General features: G+C 56.8%; 1 protein-coding gene across 1 annotated transcript; it reads left to right on the forward strand.

The window, feature by feature from the left end:
* Positions 1-10,412: 10,412 nt before the first annotated feature.
* On the forward strand, positions 10,413-14,258 carry FOXC2 (forkhead box C2). The gene is made up of 2 exons (XM_042969445.1): positions 10,413-12,133; positions 14,087-14,258. The coding sequence occupies exon 1, from the start codon at positions 10,424-10,426 to the stop codon at positions 11,966-11,968; it is 1,545 nt and encodes a 514-aa protein (XP_042825379.1). The 5' UTR covers positions 10,413-10,423; the 3' UTR covers positions 11,969-12,133; positions 14,087-14,258.
* Positions 14,259-15,377: the final 1,119 nt, after the last annotated feature.

The following is a 15,377-nucleotide window of genomic DNA, read 5'->3' on the forward strand; positions in this document are numbered from 1 at the left end:
AGTTTTTAAAAATAGACCTAATAGAGCCATTTTGGGTTCACAGCACAATTGAGCCAAAGGTACAGAGAGCTTTCCATACACTCCCCACCTCCCTCCACAGCCCCCCCCCTCCAGGATCAACATCCCACGTCACAGCAGTGCCTTCTTCACCATCACCTGTGACTCGTCATTATCACCATGGACCGAATGTCTGTGCCACCCTCCCCCCCATATGTTGAAGCCCGATGCCCCATGTGATGGCTTTCGTGGGCGGAGCCTTTGGGAGGTGACAGGTCATGAAGACAGAGCCTCCTTGGTGGGGTCAGGGCCCTTATATAGGGGGCTCCAGAGAGCTCCCGCCCCCCTTCCGCCGTGGGAGGACACAGAAAGAGGACGGGCATCCGTGGACCGGGAAGCGGGCTCTCACCAGACGCCCATCTGCTGTGACCCTTGATCTTGGACTTGCCAGCCTCGAGACCTGTGAGAAACAAAGGCTTGTTTAAGCTGCCCAGCCTGTGTGATTTTGCCATAGCATCCCGACTGAAGGCACACTCAGAGTCCACAGTTGACGTTAGGGGGTGTTCTTGCTGGTGGACATTCCATGGGTGTGGACAAACGTATACACGTGGACCCGTCCACTGTGGTATCGTACAGAATGGTCTCACTGCCCCCATCCCGCCAAATCCCCTGCGGCACCTGTTCGTTCCCCCTCCCTCTCGTCCTTGGTGGCCCCTGACATTTTACTGTCTCCAGAGTTGTGCCTTTTCCAGAATGTCATAGAGTTGGAATCCTGTAGACGGTAGCCTTTCCAGATTGCCTGATCTCACTCAGTAATACGCACTTAAGGTTCCTTCATATCGTTTCAGGGCTGGGCAGCTCTTTTCTTTTTAGTGCTGGACATCATTCCATCATCTGCACAGACCACAGTTTATTCACCCCTTAGCTACCGGAGGATACCTGGGCTGCTCCCAGGGTGTGCGTGGGCTCGTGTAAGGGTTGTATAGCTTGTCACAGCTTTTCCTTACGTGTTCTCTCGACCCCTTCGAAGCCGGCCAGAAGGGACACATAGTGAAAAAGGCAAGAGCATGGAGAGCTTGGCCATGGATCTCCGAGCTGTGTGACTTAGGGCAATCCACTCACCTCTCTGGGCGTCTGTTCCCTTTTCTGTAAAATGTGGGGGAAGGGATTCCTCCACTGGAATGGGTGAGAGGTCAGAGCGGCCGGGGACGCGGGGAGTCTGAGCACACGCAGCCCGCAGCAGGCATGCTGTCATCGTCCCATAACCATCCTGCTAGACAGACAAGGGAGGCTGTTGAGAGATGAGATCCACTGATGCACTGAGGTGCCGGGGTGTTGACAGCCAGCCCTCTCCCCGTGTGCGCCTCTGAAACGCCAACGCCTCCAGCCTAAACTTTGCGGGTACGGACTTCAGATATTAAATGCCACGTTCTGCTTTCTGCTGCCCGACCTCCCCCCTGCACCGTATGCACACACACACACACACAACTCCTAAAGTGCTGGAAACAAACACAAACAAGCAGAGATAATTCTGATAACAACAAAGACTGGCTCCCGGGGAGCCAGCAGGTTCCCTTCCCCCTCCAGGCATCCCTCGGTTATCTGGCTCTGCTCCCGGAGTTATGCGCCCTCTCCCATCCTGGGATCCGCTGAGGCTGTCCGTCAGCGTCTGGCATTTCAAGGCACGTTCTACCAAGGCAAGGCGAGGACGCCCGAAGTGTCACAGCGATGCCTTGCCACCACTACCCAGGTCAAGGGTGTGCCACACGACTCAGACTGCACCCGGCTCCTGTCTCCCAATTCTGTCCCCCCCCCCCCCGTGTCTGCGGCCACTGCCTCCTCCCTCCCTCTTCTTCCTCTCCTGCCCTCCTCCTCCCCTTTCCTCTCCACCTCCTCCTGTCTCCTCCCTCCTCTTCCTCCCCCTCCCTCCCCCTCCTTCCTCCTCCTTCCCTTCTTTCCCTCCTTCCTGTCCTCCTCTCTCCTCTACCTCCTCCTTCCTCTCCCACTCCTCCCTCCCCCCTTACCCTCCGTCTTGCCCTCCATGCACCTGCATTCCCCCCTGCATAGCTTCCAGCTGTGACCTCATGGACACACTTCTCCACCAGCCTTCCAGGCCTTGTGGGGTCACCAGCTTGCACACTCAACCCCCTCTCTCAGCCAGACTTCCTCTCTGTCAACTCGCCTTGGTCCCTCTCCTTCCTGCTTTTGTGGGTGTCTCTCCCATCCCAGAAATGCCATCCCGCACCCCAAATTGGCCCAGTGGCTAGCAGGTGGGAAGGGTGGGGCGCTCGAAGAGACTCCTCTATCAGAGCGGGGATGGGCCAACACCGCAAAGGTCCCTGGTAAGGAGCAGCGGACTCAAGTGGCATCACTTCAAGGCACAGAGGGGACCGGCACTGGGTCTAAAGCTGGAGATGCGGAGGGTGGGCGGAGTCGTGCCCGCTCAGAGCTCTGCCAGCATGGGGAGAACCCAGATGCTAACGCGAAATTTACACGCGGCTGCAGTGACGCCCCAGGGACAACCGGGCGCCGTTTGGGTCACGGTTTAAACAGCCCCCTTGCACACGGGAACCAGCCGGCGTCTTCCAAGTAAACTTACTACCATCTTTAAACACAGAGCAGGGAGGCAGAACATCACAGCCACCCTCACCGAGGAGAAAGCCTGTTTTCTCGAGACAGTGGGTGGCTGAGCCCAAGAAGGGGCTCGCGGTCTCTGTGACTGGGGAGCGGGATGGCAAGAGGCTGCTGTTTGCGGGTGTTTAGCCGTGTAGTGCACGACGCGCATGCCTTTAAAAAAGCAGTATAATTTCTATCATACGCGGAGCTCCAGAAATCCTGCCACTTTCTCCTGTCGTGCACCTTCCACCTTCTCCTTGAACCGTGAACGTTAATGGCACATGGTTAGTCGGCAGCTGCACCTACTGCCTCGTGGATGTAGGATCGTTTAATAGGTAAGAACTGAAAAGGTCTGCGTGTGTTTTTGCCAAAACAGAAGTTTCAGCCTGTGAGCCCTTTTCCAGGACAGCCGTGGAGCATTTGACAATGCTTCCCGTTTGCTAGGCAGCCTCTGCCTAGAATAAGTGCCAGTAACTTTTGGGACTGAGTCCTGGGTTTCCGCCCCTAACTGGGGGACGAGGCCTGTGGTCACGGCAGGAGAGACGGGGTGTTTCTGAAGCCCGAGGTGACATCTATCTGTTGAGCTTACAATCCCGGAGCGTGGATTCTGTGCCAGGCACAGCAGTGAGGTGTGGGGTGCAGTGGGTGCACGAGGCAGACCAGGTCTCCCCCTGCTCTCCCGCTGCTTGTATCCTGGCAGGGGGGGAATCCTGTCAGAGGATCCTGTCCCGGGGAGGGGGAAGCGAATCAGAATGGGGGTGGGGTGAAGGACGGGAGAAAGCGGATGGGAGGAGGTCTCAGAGAAGGAGGCAAGGCAGCAAGGAACTGAGGACAGGGGATGCAGGCAAAAGGGACAGCACGTGCAAAGGCCCTGTGGAGGGTCCAGGTTGGGCTGGCGTTGGGAGTCCCCGGTGTGGACACTCATGTGCAAAGGCCGGGGTCCAGCAGGGGAATGTTCTTTGCTTTCATGGGATTCCTAAAGGGTGAAAAGCACCCAGGGCCAGCCACGCTCAGACTCCTTTGGGGGCACAAGTCTGCACCCCGGACTCCATTCAGTCCTTTAGAGGACCCCTGGGGCCTCCCTCGGTTACTGCCACCGTGAGACCCCGCCGTCACTTTGAGGCTCTGCTCAACGCTGCCCTTCACGGTGACCCCAGTCTGGCTTATTCCCTGGGGCTCACCCCACAGGTGAGAACCAGTCACTGCCTCCCTCTTTCTCTCCCTGCCCTTGTCCACACAATCAAGCCCTGTCTGCACCTCCCAGAGAATAGTCCGCTTTTCACAGGCTCCGATAATGAGTCATTTACCCCACAGGGTTGATGGCAGGGTTTCCCGCTGGTGATATAAAAAGGCAAAAATTTCAGGGACATTGAGTCACGTGTGTTCAGAAGTCGTGCCTTCGTGCAAACACTACTCACCATGTATATATAGTTATAAAATTATGCGTCTATTTGTTTCCATGTAGACTATTTTTATATGTATATAGAAGTTCCTAGTTTAACTTTTTAAGTCTCTTTTGACTTCCAAGGTCCTGACCCTAATTCCAGAGCGACGGGCTGAGAGATTCAGTCCTATCACTTGGCGGTTACAAGACCTGAGTCGATTACTTAAGGCCTCTCGACCGCGCTCACCTCCCGTGTAAAGCAGTGATATTAACAGTGCCCGCCCCAAAAGAGGATTAAAGGAGCAGTCAGGGACCCATCGTCCAGCACAGAGTACGCACACATTAAATTTTCTCCTATACAGTAGGCAGGAAAATCTTGAAAAAGTCCTATATTCATTCAACAAACATTCTTACGCACCTGTTACGTGCCAAGGTGTCACGCCAGGCACTGGGACTGCAGAGAGGAATTAGGCGGCCACCAAGGGCCTAGAGAGGTAGGACACGAGTGGCACACGTAAGGCTGCCCAACCAGCGTTGGCTCCGCCCACCCGCCGGGGCACCGGGCTGACCGAGCTTCCAGTTCTCTGGGGGCGCTGGGGCCATGTGACCGGCTCTGGCCAATGAGCTGTGGAGGAAAGGGATCCATGGCTCTTGAAGGCTGGACCGCTTCATTCCCAGGGCAGGATCTCCCTGTCTTGCCCCTGGCGAGGTGGTAGGAGAGACAGCTCTTGAAAACTCAGGCTCCTGAGTGACTGGAGGAGCAGAGCTCCTGTGCCAACCTGGGACTGGCCCAACAGGAAGTCACTGAGACTTGGGATGGCCTCTCACTGGGGCTACACCAGCCTCACGTGACTGATACACCCACTAGGCAAATCAGTCACACAGCAATCTGGCTAAGGGCGACTACGCAGAACTTACAGAGAAGCATGTAACGAATTCCTTTGCGAAGAAACGTATGCATACCTTTACATTTTTTTAATGCTTATGTATGTTTGAGAGAGAGAGGGGGAGAGAGGGAGAAATGGAATCTGAAGCCTGCAGGGCCCAGGCTCCGAGCTGTCAGCACAGAGCTGGATGTGGGGCTCGAACCCATGGACCATGAGATCATGAGCTGAGCCAAAGTTGGACGCTTAACCCACTGAGCCACCCAGGCGCCCCATATGCATATCTTTAACATCCTGTTTGGAACACATCTGTAGGACTCTACTGGATTTCTTTCATGTTTGTGTGAATTTTGGCAATTCACTGTGGCTTGAATTATAAGGCAGAAAAGCTCCTTAGAGAATCAGCTTTTTTTTTTTTTTAATATAACGACCACAGGTAATGTGATTAAGCCCATGGCTGTTGACGATTATTTTTCAGAAACGTCCAGAACGCAAGGAGAAGGGACACCAGGGCCAAGTTGGTCCCCACATTGGGTCTTGCGACTCCTTCCATGGAAAGGTGTTTGCTTTGTGGCACTTTCCTTCTTAGCTTTTCAGAGTGACAGGCGTGTTTTTTCCCCATTGTTTGTTTTCATTTTGAAAGATTTCAAGCTTACGGGAAAGGTGCAAGACCAGTGCCCAGTGAATCCCCACACACCATAGGTTAGAGATTTTGCCTCACTTGCCATTTGAGATGGGTCTCCCTTTCTCCCTCCCCCCCCCCCCCGCAGTTCACTGTGTGGTACCAGTGGCAGGAAGGATGACACGAACCCTAAACACTTTGACGTGTACCTTCCAGAAACGAGGACGTGTCCTTGCTTGGCCACATGCCGTGATTACCCTCGAGAATTTTAACCCCGATACAAGATTATTCTCGAACATGCACTCCAGATTCACATTTCCCCAGGGGCTCTCGAAACTTCCTCTGTTTGCTTTTGAAATTTCCTCCATTCAGGATCAAGTACGGCCCGTGGTTCTCCGTCTTCTTTTGTCTTCCCACCAAGGATCGCCCTCCCCCCTGTTATTTCGCACTGTCCACGGTGCCACGTGGACTTCAACTCCCGAGAAAGGCCTCGCTCTGCGAAATGGGCTCCGAGAGTTTTCATCATGGACACACCTGCTGTCCCGGAAAACAGATAATTGCTACGAGCCGGACGATGATGGATTTTCAAGCAGCACCACGGATTCTGCCCATCCCAAGGGTTCATCAGGTCCCAGGTAGATTTGGGAAGCCTGGGACCGCTCTTATCCCGGGTCCCTTGCCTTAAAACCCAAGGCGTCTCCTGAGCCCGAGGGGAGACTTTGAAAGGACCCTGGGACAAATGTCTTGCAAACAGAGAAGGCCCAATCTCCTTTCGCTTGTGGCCTCTTTGAATTCTCAGTTGTGCCTCAAAGGCAGAAGCTGCAGACATGTTTAGGACTCTCCCTCTGGTTAAAGCCGATGCCGTCCGCACACCGTCCAGGACAAACGTTTTTCCGATGAGTCCCCTGAGATCCGCACCACGCCTTGGGCAGGAGGACAGCTGCCATGGGGAGACACAGTTTGTCCAACAGCCCCGGGGGTGGGGGTGGGGTGGGGGGCAACACGTAAACTTCTAGCCACTCGAGAGGCAAAGACTTTTATTTGCTCAAAACCTCAGCGAATCTCTTGCTCCTGAGAAGTTTCAGAGACATTCTCTGTTTTCCCCGCAGATCGTGTTCTTGACACATTGCAAAGCTATGGGAAACGTTTTCCTTTTCCTTTTTTTTTTTTTAATTTTTAATGTATATTTATTATTGACAGAGAGAGACAGAGATGAGCATGGGAGGGGCCGGGAGACACAGAATCCGAAGCAGGCTCCAGGCTCTGAGCTGTCAGCACGGAGCCGGACGCGGGGCTCGAACTCACAAACCGCGAGATCATGACCTGAGCCGAAGTCCGACGCTTAAGCGACTGAGCCACCCAGGCGCCCCTGTTTTACTTCTTCTTAATCCACCGGCGGCGGCGGGGCACGCACTTTATTTTCAGCGTGTCTCTGACTCCACAGGTGTTTGAAGGCTTCTACTCCCGCGCTGCAATGCTCACGTGCATCCAGACGGTGGCAGCACCTCCATTGCGACCAGAACGCCCGGGTTTCCTTCTTCTTTTCCAGAGTAGTTCCCCGGTTGGCCTTCAGATGGCGCCAACACCACAGGCCCGCGGCGGCCGCGGCGTCCAGGAGCCCAACGCGCCCGGGCGGGGAGGCTACGCGGTCGGCTGGGGGGGGGGGGGGGGGGGGACGGAGGTGGGGGGAGTGGGGCATGACCCGACTCTCGCCCGCCTTCATCGTCGCTCATCGTTCTGGAACCACACACGGCCCTCTGCGGCCCGATTCCGCTCTGGGCTCCGTGACCACTACGTGAGCAGGGGAAGCAATCAGGAGCCCCCGATCCAAAATACGCTGGCAGGTTAAAGCAAAGATCGGAAACATGGTTTTCGCGAAGTCCAGGTGTGTGGAAGGTGTTGTTATGATAACCTGTGCAAACATCTCGCCCGGGGTCCTACCGAGCGGAGAAGAAACCCAATTCCAGGGGCAAAGGAAAATGTCTCTCTCACCTTTTCTATCTGGATTGTAAGGATTTCTTTCCTCCCCACCCCGCTTTTTTTTGGGGGGGGGAGGGGGGGGGCAATAATAATTTTGGCCACTCAAGCAGGGGCTTTCCAGATGACATTATTTTAAACCTGGACACGCTTGTAAATACAAACTCAGACAGAAACTACCATTTTTGAATCTATTTTCCATGGTCCACAGTTATTTTGGGTTTCGCTCTGTGCTGTGATAAAGCTTTTTTTTTTTTTAAGGCACCTCATAAAAGCAGAGGGAATAATATTTCTCCAGGAAGCCTACAGACCGAGGAGTGTTTCTTGGTCAATAGTTTGCATTTCCGGTAAAACTGAGAAATCGAGGTGCCTGGCAGGCCGTCCGGGAGGAAGATGTATATATACACACATATATATTTATTTTATAAAATGGAGCTGAACATATTAAAAAATAATAAAGTCAAATCGTTCACCTGTGAGCTGAGGACTGGGAAACTTTATTTTACTTCGTTGCAAAAAAAAAAAAAATTAAGTTAGAGAAAGACTCGGGGCACCCATAAAAAATATAGTGTTTCAGAAGCAGAACTATTCAAGAGACTAGGAACCTGGTTTGTGCTTTGCCTCTGATTGTGAATTCATCAGGAGAGCATACCATTCATAGATGACGCACACAAACACTTTTCTTTTGTTCCTTTATTGAAAATGAATGGCACGTCTCCACTGCCTTCTCTCGCCTCCCCAAAGCTGAGCGCCCTCGGATTCTCTCACACCCCTTTCCCGGGAATCAGCCAAGCGCCTGACGGAACAGGGGTACGGTGGGGGCCCAAACCACGCAAGTTTTATCTTTGTTCTTCCCTACCCACCCGAGGGACGACCTCCAGAAGAGTTCTGACCAGCCTTTAGCCCTTCTTATGAGCGTCCTTCCCCTTCCAGGGGAAGCGGGTAAGTGTGATCCGATCGCCCGAGGTGTTGAGGGAATAAATATTCGGTCCACGGATGAACTGACTTTCCGGGGTACCCAGAGGAAAGGGGAAAGCTTTGAAGGGCGCCGACCTCGGGTCGCTCCAGGTCAATATCTCGACCCTATCAGCTCTGGAGGTGTCCCAGCCGTTTGGGGTGGCTTACCCCGTCCTCCCACGGAGCCCTGGTGCCCCAATCACCTTATCGAGCGCCAGCCAAACAAAAAGGACCGGCGCAGAGTAAGCCAGCCTGGAGAGTCCCCAAGAGGCTTTGGCGGGAGCGGGAGGTGGGCACTGCGCCCCGGTGCTGGCGACCCAGCGGACGGGGCTGGGGGCAGCTTCCTCGCCCCGAGCGCGCCCGGCCCCGCGCCGCGGACGCGCGTCTTGGGGCGCAGCCCCCGCGGGAAGCAGGCTCGGGTTTCCCCTCGCGGGCTCTGCCTGGGCCGGGCGGCTGGCTGCATTGTTCCCGGCTTCGGGGAGCGCGGGAGCCGGCTTGTCCAAGGGAATTTATCTCTGGGAAAAGGGAGAGACACTGCGCAGCTGGACGTGGGGGCCGCAAGCGTCGACGCGGCTGGGGGATGCGGGAAATTGGCGGAACGAGGCCGCTCTGTTTCCCCGAACCCCACAAAACTGCTCACGGGGCCGCCGACGCTTTGCCGAACCCGCGGCGCACTTAGAGGATTAAATTCTCAAGGTATTTGCCCCTTCCCCACCCGGACACTCCCCTGCAAGCCGGCGCGGCCTGCCTCCCCCGTGGAGGCGAGGGGCATTCATTCAGTTTCCAGAAGTTGCCTCGAAAAGCTTTACAGGTCATCTTGACGGCCCAAACCTGCAAACTCTCTGTTGATTATTAATTATTTGCTTCAATGATGACAACATCCAGGGGCGGGGGGGGGGGGGGGGCTGCATTCCAAACCAGGACTCTCGCTTAGAATCCATCGCACCTGGGCCCCCATAATTAGGAAATCTAATTATTCGCCTCGTCACTCATTAATAAGGAAAACAGTCCCAGGGTCTTCGCTACTTACAAGGTCTTGGGGGAGATATTGGACTGCATTAATCGATTCGATTTTATATTTCAGATTAACTTTATCTGCAAAGGAGCGTGGGTGGTGTCTTTCCTCCCACCACCCCCCCTCCCCGGGGCATGCTGGCCCATTAACCAAAATGTGATAATGAAATAAATTTTAATAAGATATCACTCTTTTTTAAAAAAATCTTCTCAAGTTGAGCCTGAACTGCAGAAAAGTCTGGTTCGGCGCAGCTGGGTCTTAGAGCCGACGGATTCCGGCGCTCCTCGCCCTGATTGGTGCCGACTCCCCACAGCTGCCGCGTTATTGGTGCAAAGTCCCCGGAGGGGGCGTGGCCGGACGAAAGTAAAAACTTGCTTTCAGCAAGAAGACTTTTGAAACTTTTCCCAATCCCTAAAAGGGACTTTGCCTCTTTTTCCGGGCTCGGCGGGACAGCCACTCTGGACCCCGGCTCGCTGACCCTCGGGGCTGCCTCTTTGCTGGGGGGCTAGGAGAGCCGCCTTGCCCCCGTTGGCGCGGACACAGGGGCCGTCCTCGGTCCGCTGCGCGCGTGGCGTCTCCACTGCGTCCCCGCCGCCCGCCCCGGCTGCCACCCTCCGGTCCCGAGAGCCAGCGAGCCAGCGAGTGAGCGAGCGAGCAGGGGCCGGCGCTGCGCTCGCCGGGGCGCGCCCTCCAGGATGCCGATCCGCCCGGTCCGCTGACAACTGAGCGCCCCTTCTCCGCGCGCGGGCGGGCGCCCAGCGCCGGCGCCTCCCCCGCCTCGCCCCCGAGGCTTCCCGGCGCCCGGGGCTCTCCCCTTCCCACCCCCACCCCCCCACCCCCCGCGCCCCCGCCCCGCCACCCCCGCCGGCTCCCTTCCTCTCGCCCTCTCGCTCCCTCGCTCTCTCTCGCTTTCGCAGGGCCTTCCCCGCGGTCCGTGCGCGCAGGCGGCGGCGAGCCGTCTCGGACGCAGCATGCAGGCGCGCTACTCCGTGTCCGACCCCAACGCCTTGGGAGTGGTGCCCTACTTGAGCGAGCAAAACTACTACCGGGCGGCGGGCAGCTACGGCGGCATGGCCAGCCCCATGGGCGTCTACTCCGGCCACCCGGAGCAGTACGGCGCGGGCATGGGCCGCTCCTACGCGCCCTACCACCACCACCAGCCCGCGGCGCCCAAGGACCTCGTCAAGCCGCCCTACAGCTACATCGCGCTCATCACCATGGCCATCCAGAACGCGCCCGAGAAGAAAATCACCCTGAACGGCATCTACCAGTTCATCATGGACCGCTTCCCCTTCTACCGCGAGAACAAGCAGGGCTGGCAGAACAGCATCCGCCACAACCTGTCGCTCAACGAGTGCTTCGTCAAGGTGCCCCGCGACGACAAGAAGCCGGGCAAGGGCAGCTACTGGACGCTGGACCCGGACTCCTACAACATGTTCGAGAACGGCAGCTTCCTGCGGCGCCGCCGGCGCTTCAAGAAAAAGGACGTGCCCAAGGACAAGGAGGAGCGGGCCCACCTCAAGGAGCCGCCCCCGGCCGCGGCCAAGGGCGCCCCGGCCGGGCCCCCTCTAGCGGACGCCCCCAAGGACGTCGAGAAGAAGCTGGTGATCAAGACCGAGGCGGCGTCGCCGGCGCTGCCGGCCATCACCAAGGTGGAGACGCTGAGCCCCGAGAGCGCGCTGCAGGGCAGTCCGCGCAGCGCGGCCTCCACGCCCGCCGGCTCCCCCGACGGCTCGCTGCCCGAGCACCACGCCGGCGCGCCCAACGGGCTGCCCGGCTTCAGCGTGGAGAACATCATGACGCTGCGAACGTCGCCGCCGGGCGGCGAGCTGAGCCCCGCGTCCGGGCGCGCGGGCCTGGTGGTGCCGCCGCTGGCGCTGTCGTACGCGGCCGCGCCGCCCGCCGCCTACGGCCAGCCGTGCGCGCAGGGCCTGGAGGCCGGGGGCGCGGGGGGCTACCAGTGCAGCATGCGCGCCATGAGCCTGTACACCGGGGCCGAGCGGCCCGCGCACATGTGCGTCCCGCCCGCGCTGGACGAGGCCCTCTCGGACCACCCGGGCGGCCCCACGTCGCCCCTGAGCGCCCTCAACCTCGCCGCAGGCCAGGAGGGCGCGCTCGCCGCCGCCGCCGCCGCGGGCCACCACCACCAGCATCACGGCCACCACCACCCGCAGGCGCCGCCGCCCCCGCCGGCGCCCCAGCCCCAGCCGGCGCCCCAGCCCGGGGGCGCGGCCGCCGCCGCCGCCGCCGCCGCCGCCGCCGCGGCCCAGGCGGCCTCCTGGTATCTCAACCACAGCGGGGACCTGAACCACCTCCCGGGCCACACGTTCGCGGCCCAGCAGCAGACTTTTCCCAACGTCCGGGAGATGTTCAACTCCCACCGGCTGGGGGTGGAGAACGCGGCCCTCGGGGAACCGCAGGTCGGCACCAACGCGAGCTGTCAGCTGCCCTACCGATCCACGCCGGCGCTCTACCGCCACGCCGCCCCCTATTCCTACGACTGCACGAAATACTGACCTGCCTGGCCCGCTCCGGCTGCGCCTCCCACACCCGGGCCTCTCGGGCGGTCCAGGCTGCAGAGGCGCAGAAAGAACCAAAAAATATGCCCACCAGCTTTTTTTTTCTCAGACTCAGGAGCAGAGAGAGCTCGCGCCCGGCCTCAGTCCTCTGTGAAGCTTCAGGTAACTTTAATTCGCTGCCCCGGTTCCGAGGTCCTAAAAGAACCCCCCCCCCCCAACAAGGGACGCGGCCGGGCGAAATGAATATTGAGTTTTAAGCCCCCCTCCCCTCCTTCCAGGATGGTTGTGCTGAATGCTGCAGCTGGGGTTTAAAAAAAAATTAAGTTACGGACCAAATCCCAGAGCGACCCGGTAATGACTCTCTCTGTAGAGACCCCCATAGGTCTATGGGGGGGGGGTCTCTATAGATCACGTCTGTGCTGTGTGTAATTTTAAATTTCTCTAACCGTGCTGTACAAATGTGTGCATTTGTAATCAGGCTATTTTGTTGTTGTTCAGAGCCATTAATATAATATTTAAAGTTGAGTTCACTGGATAAGTTTTCATCTTGCCCAACCATTTCTAACTCCCAAAAGGAAAATTTAAGAAACCTACGTGGGTTTTTTTTTTTTTTTTTTTACCGCCCTGTACACTTATGAGGCATAATTCTTTTCCCGGTGGTAGGTCTTTTACAAAACAAGGAAATAATTTATTTTGTTGTTGTTGTTGGCGGATAAAGAAGTCAAGTATCTGATACTTTTTATTTACAGAGTGTGATGGTTTTGTATAGTAGATTCCTCCCTGAGCATTCCTAAAAGAAAAAAAAAAACTTTAAAAATTTAACTTCAACTGTGTTTGTCTTATGTGGTCTTAATTGTTGTACTTACCTTAAAATAAACCCATGTTGTTTTTCTGCCCCAAGTGCGGACAGTGTGTTTGTGTTCTCGCAGTTTTTAAAAACAAGGTGTTTTGCAAATCCACCTGTTTTGATTATATTTGTTACGCAGGTGGGTGAACGCATAGACGTATACAGATGCCCGCAGGGGACTGGGGACGCTCCCCTGTTGTCTTGCTAGTGACGGAAAGGACTTTCCATGAACTCAGATCCCACCCTGGCCTAGGCAGTTGAGAAACGTCCCGGTTGGACGTGGATGCCTGAAGGACTGGGCGCCTTCACGTTATTCGCTGTAAACGTTTTGCTAAATGCAAAAAAAAAAAAAAATTGCCAATTGTCAACACAAATAGTACCACCATTCCATCTCAAATCCAGCAATCCCCAGCTGCAGAAGCAAAAGACAGGGAGGACCCAAGTTTTTCATTAGTTAACTACGAACCTGGGGGGAGTCCTGCTTTCCCTCCGATTCCTAAAATGCGGACTTCCTTCCCCATCGTAATGGCTTTCCAGAAAAGAACGTGCAGTGGGCCGGAGAGGGTCCAAAGGGGATTGATTCTGGTGGTGGTTAGCTCAGAGGTGGATTTCAGACCCCTTTACGTCTTGATATGGTCTCTTAATCTTTACCCTACTGCAGTGAAAAACTGTAGAGGCTCTTCGGCCTTCGAATGTAACTTACAATGCTTTTGGAGTTTAAATTTACCAACTCTTTCAGGACTGTAAATCACAGGGAGATGATTGCCTTTTCAGTTTTGATATCTTGTCTTTAAAAATTTTTTAATAGCAATGAAACCATTTGTGGGGTGTGGCTGGGGCGGAGGGCGGGAGGGGGGTGAGGGGATGATTTTATTATCTCTTTCACTGGCCCAAAGGCACAATTCCCCCCTCCCCCCTCCCCCGCTGGTCTCTGAGTGCGAGTTTTGAGGCCAGGGCTCCAAACTGGGGATTTGTTTCCCACCCAAGGAGGTGAGCTGTACTTTGCTTAGGGCGAAGCGGGCTTAACATTTCGGGTGATGATGATTCTTCCAAAAAGTGATTTTCCTTGGTGCAGTGGCGTTGAACAGAACCTGGTTTTGTGTTGTTTTAACCATGGCAGTTTGTCTCCAGGTCATGCTGATGTAGTGCTGGGGGAGGTAGGAACGTAATAAATTTCCCCATATGTGCCACACAGATTCTTTGGATCTGTGGCCCCAGAGGTGACTAGTGGTTAAGACTTAAATGCTGCATTTTGTTCCTTTTCATAGTGCTCGGGATCGGGGAGCCCCTGCGCTTGGTGTCTGACCTCCAGCAGGCTCCCAGGCCCCCTTGCCTTGGTTGAGTAAGCTGGTCTAGCCGGTGAGGAAAGAGAGGGAGGCCAAGAGGCCCCCCCACTCCCAGCTCCCAACGGCAGCAGAGGCCGGCCCTCCCTGCCCAGCTCCTGCGCTCCGGGGCCATTTCGTTCCTGTTCTCCGGATGATGCTGCCTCTGGATTCCAGGAGGGTAGTCCAGCCGGCTTTCTCCTTCCCCAGGCTTTTCATAGAGTCCCCCCTGAAAGTGCGTCCTCCTCTCAAGATTCGGAGTTCAGAGGAGGTTTGAGAGACACGCAGGAAATAAAGGGGAGAGAAATGGGAAAGAATTCGGCGAGACCCGAGCTGCCACTGAAGCCACACCGGGGACCTTCTGTCTCAGGGAAGGCCCCTCTGAGAGCAGTGCCTGTGCCGGGGCGCTGGCCCGGTGAACAGCTCAAGAAGGGACCCCCGCCCGCCCGGGAGACGAGCACCCTTCCATTTCCCTAGGAACATGGGCAGCTCGAGGGATTGTGTCCGGGGCTTTCTCCAGGCCTCTGGAGGCGGCAGAGGGAGGGGTGTGTGAGGCCATGGCACGCTGGGACGCCTCGGAACCCGGAAAGCTTCCTGACCCCGAGGCCCAGGGGCCAGGGTAGGTGCGGGTGAGCTCCCCCAGAAGGCCGGCCAAGGGAGCTGGACACGGTGCTCAGAACTCGCTGGGCTCAGCGCTCCCGCCTCAGCAGCCCCGCTAGGACCTCGGGCCTGGGGACTGAGCGGCCTCGGGCGCCTCCCTCGGGGTGGGGAGATCCGGCAGCAGAGGAAAGCGAGCATCCCGGTGGAGGCGGTGGAGGCGTCTGGGGCCGCTTTGCCAGTTCCCGCTGCCCTGGGCCGCCTGCCACCCGGCGCGCAAAGACGCAGAGACGGCGCCCGGCCCGGGCTGTCCTTGCTCCACGTATCCGCTCCCCTCCCCTTGCTTCGGCCGCTGGGTCCTCGGGAGGTCCAGGGCCTTTCAGGAAAAGGGGAAAGGAGGCCGACGATGGAAGGGCCGGAATGTTGGTCGCGGGCTGCTGGGACTCCTGGCGGGCAGCTCTGCGGTCCGCCGAGCTCACTTAGCACGAAGCCCCGTGCAATAGCCACGTTCCCTCCTGATCCAGTAGCGTGGAACCAGGCAGGTCTCAGAGCTGCTGTCAACAAAATGGGAGCAGCCCCAACACCACAGCAGAGACTGCTTCCTACAGAGTTAACCCTGCGTGCCCGACTGGCCTTGGCT

This window comes from Panthera tigris, chromosome E2, assembly GCF_018350195.1.
Source record: "Panthera tigris isolate Pti1 chromosome E2, P.tigris_Pti1_mat1.1, whole genome shotgun sequence".
Taxonomy (NCBI): domain Eukaryota; kingdom Metazoa; phylum Chordata; class Mammalia; order Carnivora; family Felidae; genus Panthera; species Panthera tigris.

Coding starts and splice junctions, on each gene's coding strand:
- FOXC2 (XM_042969445.1), top strand. CDS start 10,424: ATGCAGGCGCGCTACTCCGTGTCCGACCCCAACGCCTTGGGAGTGGTG.